Genomic DNA, 11,063 nt, shown 5'->3' with positions numbered 1-11,063 from the left:
ATTGAAAGTTTGGTTGTGAGCTCCATTGAAAGTCGCTTCCTTTACCAATTATCGTTTCTACTCAATTCAAGTGCAAAAAATTTTCCCTGTTTTGCCCTTACTTACGCCACCCGAAATTACCAACGTGTCCTTTGAGTAACAATTCACGTAACTAACTTGGATTTACTCGGTCACCAGTCTCACCACTCACCAGACCACATCCCAGAGCAAGCATCGAACCTTTTTCACATTTTACTGAATACTGATATACGCTGCCCTATTGTTTCAAAAAAAAAAAAAAAAAGGAAAAAAACGCTGCACTATCTCTCCTCCATTGGACGTGCACTCTAAATTCTCTATTGAAGTGCTTCTGAGTTTTTCTCCTATATTGAAACAGCTTCTTTTTTATTTTTTTTGAAAAATATTGAAACAGCTTCTGAGGTAAGATGTTTTTTTATTTTTTAAAATTTATTCATAACTCTTATAGTCACCTAAATATCAATTTCACAGTCTAGGGTTTACCAATATTAAAGTTAGGGTTCATCTAGAGTTGATTATTGAACAATTCGTTATATTTCTGATGTTATGAAAGATTTTAGCAATGGTTTTTTTTTTTTTTTTCAAAAAAAAAAAAAGCAATGGGTTTTTATGGTAGAATTTTGCTATGTGCTATTTACATTGATATTCTAAACTGATAAGGATTTAATGTGATTTTTGGAGACTAATTTGATAATTGAGTTAAATTTGGTTGCTTGTGTGTTGGAGGCTGTTATTTATAATCCTTTAATGTAGGACGGAACTATGAAAATGGACCTTTTCTTCCCGGGTGAGGGCAGCCGCCCCGCTTGCCCTGGCTCAGGGACGGACGTGGTGCTCGTTCAAAAGTAATTTGTGAAATGATGATAACTTGAAAGGTTTATATGTGATATCGTTGTGTGTTTGATGCTTGTTAAGTTGATGCGGCTAGTTGAGCTAGACCTTCTATGCGACTATGGAACTATTAAATTTTTTTCCCTGAATCTAGATTATATTTGCTAAACTTAATTTTTTTACTAAATTTAATTCAAACTTAGTTTACTGGATTTAAATGATTTGATCTTTGAAATTACTGATTATTTATTTATTTTTGTTGAACTTAATTTTATAATTTTTTTTTTAATCGAACTTAAATTATCTTTATCGAATATTAATTTTTAAGGTGAGGAGGACATGGCCTTAGAACTAATTTTTTAAAGAAAGACTCATGGTATACAAGGAGAGGTAAAGATGTCAAAGAATGATGATTTTGTATTAAATGTATAGTTAAAAGTTTGATTTGATTACAATTGATCTAAAATGTTAATCTATACTTGTGCAGATTGGAAATATCTCGGTAGTGAGGGTAGGAGTGCAGGACAAGCTTATCAAGTAATTAAAGATGCCACTTTATGACTGTGTGCTATTACTGAAACCCCATGTGCCGCCGGATTCCTTGATGGATTTGGTTGCTAGGGTGGGGAAACATATTTATGCTCGAAATGGTGTGCTTACAGAGATAAAGAAATTTGGAACTGTTCATTTGGGGTATGGTATAAAGAAGCTTGATGGAAAATACTATAAGGTAATAGCTTAGAGCTTCCTTTATCTTTCTATTTTTTGTAGCAATCTGAAATATGTGATTATGAATTATGATTTTATCAGTTTTTGCTGAAGTGGTCACATTGTCTCAAGCTTTGAACGTGGCTATTTGCTTTATCTATTGTTTAGGAACATTTACCCACTTCTCAGCTTTTAAATCACTGACTTATTGTTTACTTGAAGGGGCTAAGAAGATGATTCAATATGAGACAGTTTTATTCATTGAACTGAGGGTCAAAATGTGTTAATATCTACCAATTCTTGTTTGGACTTTTGGGGTGACCTAGAATTTATTTATATGGGCTGACCTAGAATTTATAATATAGGGTATATCAATATCTGTATGCTGGGACAATTATTATCTTTATCCCTGGAATTTGAATAGGAATGTCTTTTGTTGTTGGCAGAGCACACACCTCCTTTACTAGCAATGAGTTGTGCTGTGGAAGCAATTGACTTTTAGGTACAAAAATTCTTGTTAGGCATATCACTGGACAGTTCTGTGCTTGGTTTGCATTCCTCCGCGATGAAAATTTTCTGTTTAACTTCTCCAGATTTGCATTGATACTACTCAATAATAAGGTTATTTGGGATGTCATCTTTGTCGTTGAAGATTTTGACGTCTTTATAATCTTATTTTTGAGTGTTATCAATGCTTTCATCCCAAATAATCTTATTATTGAGTAGTATCAATGCAAATCCGGAGAGTAGTACTAGATCGATATCAATGCTTTCATCCCGCCATCCCGGAAGAGGGGGGGGGGGTTTGATGATGATGACAATACATTAAAAACAAAAAGCTCTTGATTTCTTCATTCAAGTCACATCTTTTACAATTTAAAGCCTCTAGGCCCTTATATTAGACCCTACAACACCCTTTATTTTTCCTATTAGGAATTAGCTTTATGCAACTTGCTTGCCCTTAAAAAACCACAAAAGTAATTCGAATCCATTATCACAGTTTTCATACTTCAGATATGAAGTTCACATAAAATTAATCACAGCTCAGTCATTTATCAGCATTTTCCCATCGTAGGAAAGACATTAATCTTGTCCTTGACGGTTCTATAGCTATATATAGCATGCACGTAGCATCAATGGCCAAGGAGAAGATTATTAGAAGGCTAGAAGCTATGCATTAGCTTTTATGGGTAGCAATGGCTAAAAAGGAGAGAAAGATAGAGGCTTGAGAGAAAAAAATCAAAAAATAAAAATACAATTAATCTGAGCGTCAAGCTGATGTACAAGAAATGTAATTTGAAAGATTCTGATGGACATCAGTTCAGGAGTTCAATCAATCATAGTTTAAAGTCAATTTAGCTGAATTGGAGACGTAGTGAATTGCAATTCATTTTAGGACGATGCTCAGCACATTTTGCAGTTTGCTCTTCTAAGGTAGGTCATGTGGCTGTTAGAATAGCATTATATAGATTCTTGAACTGTCCATAAACTCCATATTATCATTAAGATGAGTTGATTAGGAATGTCACGATGTTTCTTGAAGCACATAGCAATAAAACAAGCCTTAGCCCCAAAATGATTTGGGGTCATCAATATTAATTTCTATCCTTAATCAAATATGTTGCAAATTTAAGGCTCAATCGAGTAAGCATGTTAGGCAAGTGGGCTATTGTATTTGTGTTGCAAATGTTTTGCATTGTTAGTATATGTTTCCCGATGGCTAATTTCTCTAAGACGTAGTGGACTCTGAACAAAGCTAGTCTAGGTTTAATATAAGCAGTTTCCTAGTATTTTTTTTTTTGAAGAGAGTTTCCTAGTAAAATCTAGTCCTTATCTTTTTAAATTTACATCAGACCCAGAAACCTAATCAGATTGACTTATTGCACTATTCATACACCTCTGACAGAATTGCCCACTTGCCTATCATGCATACTTCATTGCTTAAGCTCATTAGGCCAACTAAGGTTAGAGGCCCTATTGCTTAAGCTCATTAGTCAACAAAGGTTTGAGGCCTCGAGGGCTGTTTCAAACAATGCTTGCTTTATTTGACATAATTGTATCAACCAGCATGCCTGCATTAAGTATTAGGGATTGATATTGAGCTGTATGAGTCAAATAGTTATGTTAGTTTCATTAAAAGAAATATATGAAGTCAAATTGGAGAACCAATTTATAAAACTCAAGGCGCACCAAGGTGATTTGGAGTTTTGTGCCTTGGGCGAGTATCGGTGTATCTTGCACCTATTAAAAAGTAAAAGATTTTGAGAAAGAAAATGCTATGCGCCTCTGGGATGTGCCTAGGGTGTACTTCATTGAATTCGCTTTGCTAAATCCTCAGCACCTATATTAAACTCTGAGAGGAATCTGTGCTGAACTAGTGATCTAATTTGTGTATTTATATAAATAAGCGAAATTTAAGATTGAAAGCTTGAAATTATATTAAACTTGCTAATGGTTTCTTACAAAAGGGTAGTAGGTATTGCCTATAAAGCTCATATTAGTGACTTGAGGTCACAACTCTCTAATTAGTGACTTGAGGTCACAACTCTCAAAAGGATTCACTCCAAAATTCTGCCTACCTTCTCCTTTCTCCTCTCTCTCTATTTATACTAAGGCTAAAGATTATTAAGTATTAACCTAATATTACTAGACTTCCCAAAGTGCCCCTCCTAAAGTTAGTTTATTTCAGAATCGATTGAGGTTTAGAAACAAGTATGGGGGATGTATGTTTTGGTTAGATGACAAAAAGGGAGAGATGTCAGACATTCAGACTTAAGGGTCATCTAGTCCCTTCATTTTCAGGTTATGGACTTTCTTTAATTATCATATGGGAGCATATCCATTTGGATACTACAGTTCTAAGACCTTTTAATATTACTTAGTTGAGCAGAGTTGCAGACACTGACAGATAATAACACTAGTGGAGTTTTTGTTGAAGTAAATGTGATTTCTTAGTATATTGCTCTTCTTTCACAAGTGATTTACCATTACCTGGTTCAAGTTATATAAACCCTGCTGTTCTCAGAATTGAGGTTCTTTTCTCCGGTATGACTTCATTGGACTGTTTGTTCATGCACTGATTTTCTGTCCATCATCCAGCTTAGATTTATTTTGTTTTGTTCCATTTTGTGAAATCATACTGTATCTAGATGTGTGCTAGGCTTCTAGCTGTGCTATATGCAGGGAATTTGGCTTTCCCTGTAGACAAGGATAATAGTCTTGCCATTTACTGACATGTGAAATCTCTGTTTTGTTTGTGTAGGGAAATCTAATGCAGATGACCATGATGGCAACTCCCAATATAAACAAGGAGCTTCATTACTTGAACAAAGAAGACCGGCTACTACGATGGCTCCTTGTAAAACATCGAAACACACAATTTGGCTTTCACTACCCAGATTATGAAGATTCAAGAAGTGAACTATACAAATTCACATCGCCTAGCATATATGATGATAGAGATGGGGATGAGGATGAAGATGAAGATGATGAGGAGCCAGAGAAGCAAGATGGTTAAGGATCATCGGATATTGCAGTTCCCATGTAATTTCCTGTTCTTGCAGTTTGCGGGTAATAACTTTATTTTGCAGAGTGCATATGCAACTCACTAAGTTACTATTGATGGGTGTCTAGATTGATTTATTTTTTTACGTATTTGTACTTTTGTTCCCTTTTTAGCATTAAGATATTGTACATTTATCCCAAACTACAAATAATAGCTATACACCTGTAGTTTTTAATCCTCGTTACTTCAAAATTAAGAATTTTGTGGGGGGTTTTATTATAATTCTCTTGATTATGATTGCTGTATACTGTTCCCATCCAAATTGCAGTTCAGCATTGTTTTTTTGTTTATGTGCTCGTTGAAAGCTTCTATTATCTGCAGCTAGGTGGCCTGTGGGCATCTCTTAATTGTCACTAGTAAAATGGTTCATTAAAAGGTGCATTCACGATTTAGTACTATTGCCTACACGGTATGTATTTAATCATACACACTATGGCATTTTGCTAAAAAATACCAGCTGATTTTTTGTTGGTATATTTTTGCTATTGATTTCAATGTATGTGCAAGATACCACTAAGTAAATAAATATGGGGTAATACAATTAAATGGTCTAGTGATATACTTCTAAAGTTCTAAGTAAAGTCTTCCAATGGTTTAGCTTAAAGCGTTTCTGTGATTTATACGAAGTACCTCTATTTTCCTGTGTTATCTTTTCCCTTTGGTTCATGGGATGTCCTCTCCTCTTCTAGAGTGTAGCTTGTTTTTACCTTTCTGTTCTCTGTTCTCTTTCTTTCTACTGCAGCTTCCTGTCTCTGATTGTTATGGACAAGCGATTTTTTTCCTGGGTATTTGGTTAAAATGCCTTGCACATTTATTTTATTCTTAAAACTGACCAATCTATGTGTGATTTCCTTTGAAAGATGACATTCAGTATACTCTCTTACAACCATGGTATGCCAACCCTTTTTTTTTTTCACTATTGGTATTGATGGTTGTGCAAGTAGCAAGTAAGAGTGAATTTCTAGCAGGTGATGTTGGAATTTGTATATGTGTGATGTGAATAAGGAGTTATTTGCTGTGAGTTCCTTCTTCGTCAGATCTTGACAGTCTTAAGCTCCTGTCATACTTACTTGAACTACACTTGTATTTGCGAGAACTACGTCTCTACATTGATTTCGAACAGTATCAGTGGCTAACTACAATAGGTCTTAGCAGCCGAGTTTGATCAAAAGAACCAATTTATCTGCTGTATGTTATTTAACCTCACATACATGTCTGATGTATGAGTAATATAGATAAGTGTTGGACTCGACCATTCTTTAGTTATTTTTTTTCTCTTTTATGTTTTTCGAATAAAATGAAGTATTTAGTCTATAGCATGTCCGAGTGGTCAAGTAATTGTATAAGATAGTATCTAATATTGCCCTACTGCCCAAATCACTATCCTTTTCTGTAGATGACGAGCTAAATCCTCACTTTCTTGAATCCTGAACGTGTGCGTAGTTTTAAGTTTTAACCTTATCAAATTCATCCTGTTAATTGTATTTCAAAAATCTCATTTCTTATCGCTACTGTCCCTTGTTAGGTTAAGTAATTTGTATCTATGAGTGAGCTTAGTGAAGTTTACTACGAGTATAATTTACGTGTTTTGGTTTTTACACATTTTGCCCGAGCTTAATGGTCGTTGATGACTTAGCTGTAACCTTAAGCATGTCTATCAGAGTTATCATTCTTGTTCTCCTTTACTTTAGAAAGGTGCAAGAGATATTACCTCCTTCATCTAAGAAACATTACAGAAAAAATTGAAACATTACAGAAAAAATTGAAACATTACAAAAAAATAAGAAATAAAAATAAAAATAAAAATAAAATTTGATAGTTTAACCAATGAACTGCAGTTGTGTGTACTACTATACTGATGTCTAAGCGACTAAGCATAATGTGTAGCTAACGCCAGTCATCAATGTCCAAACCAATTCATACTGTAAAGTTAATCAGGAGAAAATGAACATCATAGCATCGTTTTACTGCCTTTTTGTTTTACTGGAATCAATGCAATTCAACAAGAGTATCACACTTTTTGACTACTGTTGGACTTGCTAACAGACCGTTGATTAACTATACCTCTGAGCCTGTGACTGCTATATGTTGAGAGCTCATATTATCGACCCTGTATAATTGTTGTGGAATAAGTGTTGGTAGAACTGCTGAGGAGAGAACTACTTTGCTGGTCCTCCGAAGAAATCTCCCATTCTGTGAATGGAGGTTTTTTGGGATGTGGTAGGTGTTCTGCATCAGTTTCAAGCATGGATATAACTGTTGAGATGTTTGGCCTATCTTTAGAAAGTTCTTGGACACACAATAGTCCAATCTGTATGCACTTAAGAATGCTTTTCTCAGAACATGGCTCAAGAATCGCAGGATCAATGAATGTAATCATATTCCCTTCATTCCACAATTTCCATGCCTGAAAACATTAAACCAAGATTAGACAATGACTGCAAAAAAAAAAAATCTTATATGCAAGAAAGGTTTTAAGATGTCTAAAGTTTGATCACTTACGGATCCCATCAGCGTCAGAGACTGCTCCTCGCGGTGGAAGGTGGAGTTTTTTCTTCCACTGACAATTTCTAATAGTATAACTCCTAAGCTGTAGATATCTGATTTTTCCGAGAAGTGCCCCATTGTGTATTCAGGAGACATGTAACCGCTGCCATAAGAAAAATGTCAGGCAATCTCTGAGATTTATTGGTCTTCAGTTTCTCAATAAAAAAAATAAATGCTTACTTACTAAGTTCCAACCACTCTTTTGGTGTTTGCTTGATCTTGGTTACCCCCAAATATCCGTGCCATGCCAAAATCAGAAATTTTAGGGTTGAGATCTTCATCCAACAAAATATTACTTGGTTTTAGATCCCTATGAACAATTCTTAATCTTGAATCCCTGTGAAGGTAGAGGAGACCACGACATATGCCCTCCATAATATTGAAGCGTTTCTCCCATGATAGATGTTCTTGATGCAGGGAATCTATTTACAAGAAAAACCAGCCAGGTTCGTTATTTTTAACTCTCTTTTTATTCTTTAGGGGTTGGAAGATAGGATGCAATGTAAACCCTTCAAAGAGAGAAAAAGAGATTAAAGAGAAAATGTAATGATATGTATAAACATTGCAAGAAATGAAGCAACATAACATAATACTTACGAAAGAGAAAACTATCCAAGCTTTTATTAGGCATGTATTCATAAACTAACATTTTCTCCTCTCCTTCTATGCAACATCCTAGAAGTCTGACTAGATTTCTGTGCTGAAGTTTTGAGATCACCTTCACCTCTGTCATGAACTCTTCGAGGCCTTGTCCAGAAGATTTTGAAAGTCTTTTCACTGCTATTTCCTGTCCATTTTCCAATGTTCCCTGGAACATATAGAACATAAAGATATATATAATTCTTTGTTGGTGTCACATAACTCACATTTCAGATTGATCAAACATACCTTGTACACTGGACCAAAGCCACCTTCTCCTAGTTTGTTACTTCCATCAAAATTGTTTGTAGCATTTCTCAGCAAATCGTATGTATAAAGTGGTGGCTCATGTAGTTCAAGTTGCCCGACTTCAAAATTGTATCTGTTTGATTGCTGTCTCTTTCCTAATTTATTTGAGTCAATATGAGAAATGTTGGATACAAATTCTTAAATGAACCTGGTTCACACTAATTTATTGTGGACCACTAATATTAGAGAAACTATGATTGTTTTATTAATAAAAAAAAAAAGTCACTATAATTAAAATAAGGTCACTATGTTGAAATAAAAGTTATTTTGGTAATATATAAGTTATAAGAGATTAATTTTTTTTAATGAAATATATTATATACTGGTCAATATGAAAAATAAAGGTCATTATGTTAAAATTAGGGTTATAACGTTGTATTCAAGTTCACAATAATATTAAATGTTATACAAGTTTTAATAAAGGTTACTATGTCAAAAATAAGGTTACTATGTTAAAAATAAGGGTCCCTATGTTCAATATAACGTCAGTTGCGTGTGTATAAATATCAGGTCTACAATAATATTATTGTGGACCAGGTCCACGCAAGTCTTTTTGAATTTTGGAATGCTTATAACCAATATTAGTATAGTATTAACAGCATATATATTATTACCTTTCTGCTTCATCCGCTTTCTCAGAAAGTACATGAATATTGCAGCTACTATTGCACTTATGATTGTTACTGATGTAATAATTGCAGTCTTTTTGTGACTTTTACTTCTATCTGAAAGTAAAGCATGCATCAATTATCATCATTTCATGTTTATGTACTATATACTAAGGAGAAATGAGTGTTGTTTTACCTAGCTCTGATGCTGCTAGACGGATGTAAAGATCCACCCCACCAGCAGAAAAACTCTGAGTGTCGATTAAGGCTTCATTCCATATCATGCATCCAATATTCAAATGATATGCATAAGCTAAACACGAACAGTTGGTCACACACTGACTTCTACAACCATCCTGACTAAATGCTGATATCGGCACTGCTTTGTCTGGCACTTTCATTGTCTGTAGCCTTAAAAATTTATCTTCAGTGCCTCCTTGGATGCCACACTGAAGTTTTTTCCGTCTTACACACCCATTGCTTGTATTTCCCCTTTTCCATTCCTGATCAGATTTCGGTTTAAAACCTTGCAAGCATTTGCAAGTCGCAGAGTCGTGAATGCAGGAGCCAAAAACCCCACACGTTCCATACACTTCACACACGGCTGATGGAGCTACCCACCCTGCTACCCAGCTTGCATCATTCCAATATTGTTCTATAATAGTACCATTAGGCTTTACCTGATAGTTGAACAATAGAGACGTATCCTCAGGCTCAAACGAGATGTCATATGTTCCATTCCCATCATTCCCCTCAAGAACAAATCCATCCTTCAAAGTATTATCAACGTTTGGGAGTCCAATTAAATTGTTACCATCAAATGGACCACTTCGCCAGAAGTTAGCACCATCTTTCCACATAAAGATTTGGGCAAGGCCGTTTGGGGTGCCAATACCAACTGAGATACTCCCCACAGAGGGATCCGAGGAGCTTTTCCATGATCGGAAAATGATATTTTTCTTGTTAGAAGTACTTAAAATTGTGGGTCTCATACCAGGTAAAAAGGTATCTGTAGGATGATCAAAGCTTTTCCATACTGTTGCTGGTGTATCAGTAGAGTTAGGCTGCTGTAAAACCAGGTTCCCTGAATCCAGAAGCTCTGCAGTAGAATTCTTAATGACTAAACCTGTTACATTAGTTGACCAAATGATCTTTTTCTGACCATCGATCAACTGAAGATTTCCGTCGTCAGAAATCTGCAGTACACCGGATGAATCACTGATGGGGTTGTCGCGATTCGCCACCCAAACAACAGTCCTATCAGGAACTTGGTTAAACCATATACCAACATAACGATTGGCCGAATTTGGAGGGCTGAAAAAACCAAGCTTGAAAGTACCATTTCTTGATACTAAAGTTTGAGAATCCTGCAGAAACTGAGTGGTGGTGATGCTGTGATTGTCAATGGCAGAGCAAAGTTGGCAGCAAAAATAGTGTAGACCAAAGAAAAAAAGCCAACTAAGAGGAGCCATTGAAGATGCTTTTGGTGGCTCAGTTTTCTTACCTAATTTATGGATTTGTATGTTTTATATGATCATTCATAAATTTTTATTCCTTTAATTAGTTTCAGTGATTAAGTCTGATGTTGACAATAGGTACATTATTTATTATTATTCCAGTCAATAATGAGTCCTCCAAAAAAAAAAAAAAAAAAAAAAAAAAAAAATCGAGTCAATAATGAAATTGATGAGCAGCCCTACTTCCTAGATTTCACCCTAGTTTCTTTCTTTGATGGAAAAGAATAAGGTCCCGTTCATTTCACCTTATTTTTGCTGAATTGAAATTATTTTTATTGAAACAAAATTATATTTGCTGAACTTAAATTATTTTTGCTGAAC

General features: G+C 35.0%; 2 protein-coding genes across 4 annotated transcripts; one reads left to right on the top strand and one right to left on the bottom strand.

The window, feature by feature from the left end:
- Positions 1–299: 299 nt before the first annotated feature.
- LOC145559849 (uncharacterized) lies at positions 300–5,410 on the top strand. Of its 2 annotated transcripts, none has more exons than XM_081621132.1 (3): positions 300–420; positions 1,337–1,579; positions 4,820–5,410. In XM_081621132.1, exons 2-3 carry the CDS (start codon positions 1,397–1,399, stop codon positions 5,072–5,074), a joined length of 438 nt encoding a protein of 145 aa, XP_081477258.1. In that variant the 5' UTR covers positions 300–420; positions 1,337–1,396; the 3' UTR covers positions 5,075–5,410. The 2 variants fall into 2 exon arrangements, with proteins under 2 accessions (XP_081477258.1, XP_081477257.1); XM_081621131.1 differs by lacking the exon at positions 300–420 and adding an exon at positions 1,168–1,239.
- A 1,500-nt stretch (positions 5,411–6,910) lies between these two features.
- On the bottom strand, positions 6,911–10,776 carry LOC145558553 (G-type lectin S-receptor-like serine/threonine-protein kinase At1g11330). 2 transcript variants are annotated; one of them, XM_081619828.1, is made up of 7 exons: positions 9,422–10,776; positions 9,232–9,342; positions 8,558–8,712; positions 8,267–8,477; positions 7,854–8,091; positions 7,625–7,772; positions 6,911–7,529 (listed from the first exon to the last, which is right to left on the bottom strand). In XM_081619828.1, the coding sequence occupies exons 1-7, from the start codon at positions 10,695–10,697 to the stop codon at positions 7,224–7,226; spliced, it is 2,445 nt and encodes an 814-aa protein (XP_081475954.1). In that variant the 5' UTR covers positions 10,698–10,776; the 3' UTR covers positions 6,911–7,223. The 2 variants fall into 2 exon arrangements, with proteins under 2 accessions (XP_081475954.1, XP_081475955.1); XM_081619829.1 differs by lacking the exon at positions 6,911–7,529 and having other exon boundaries at positions 7,662–7,772; positions 7,850–8,091.
- Positions 10,777–11,063: the final 287 nt, after the last annotated feature.

This window comes from Chenopodium album, chromosome 9 (genome assembly GCF_948465745.1).
Source record: "Chenopodium album chromosome 9, dcCheAlbu1.1, whole genome shotgun sequence".
NCBI lineage: Eukaryota > Viridiplantae > Streptophyta > Magnoliopsida > Caryophyllales > Amaranthaceae > Chenopodium > Chenopodium album.
Note: the sequence above shows the minus strand (reverse complement) of the source record. Positions and strands in the feature narration are given on the sequence as shown.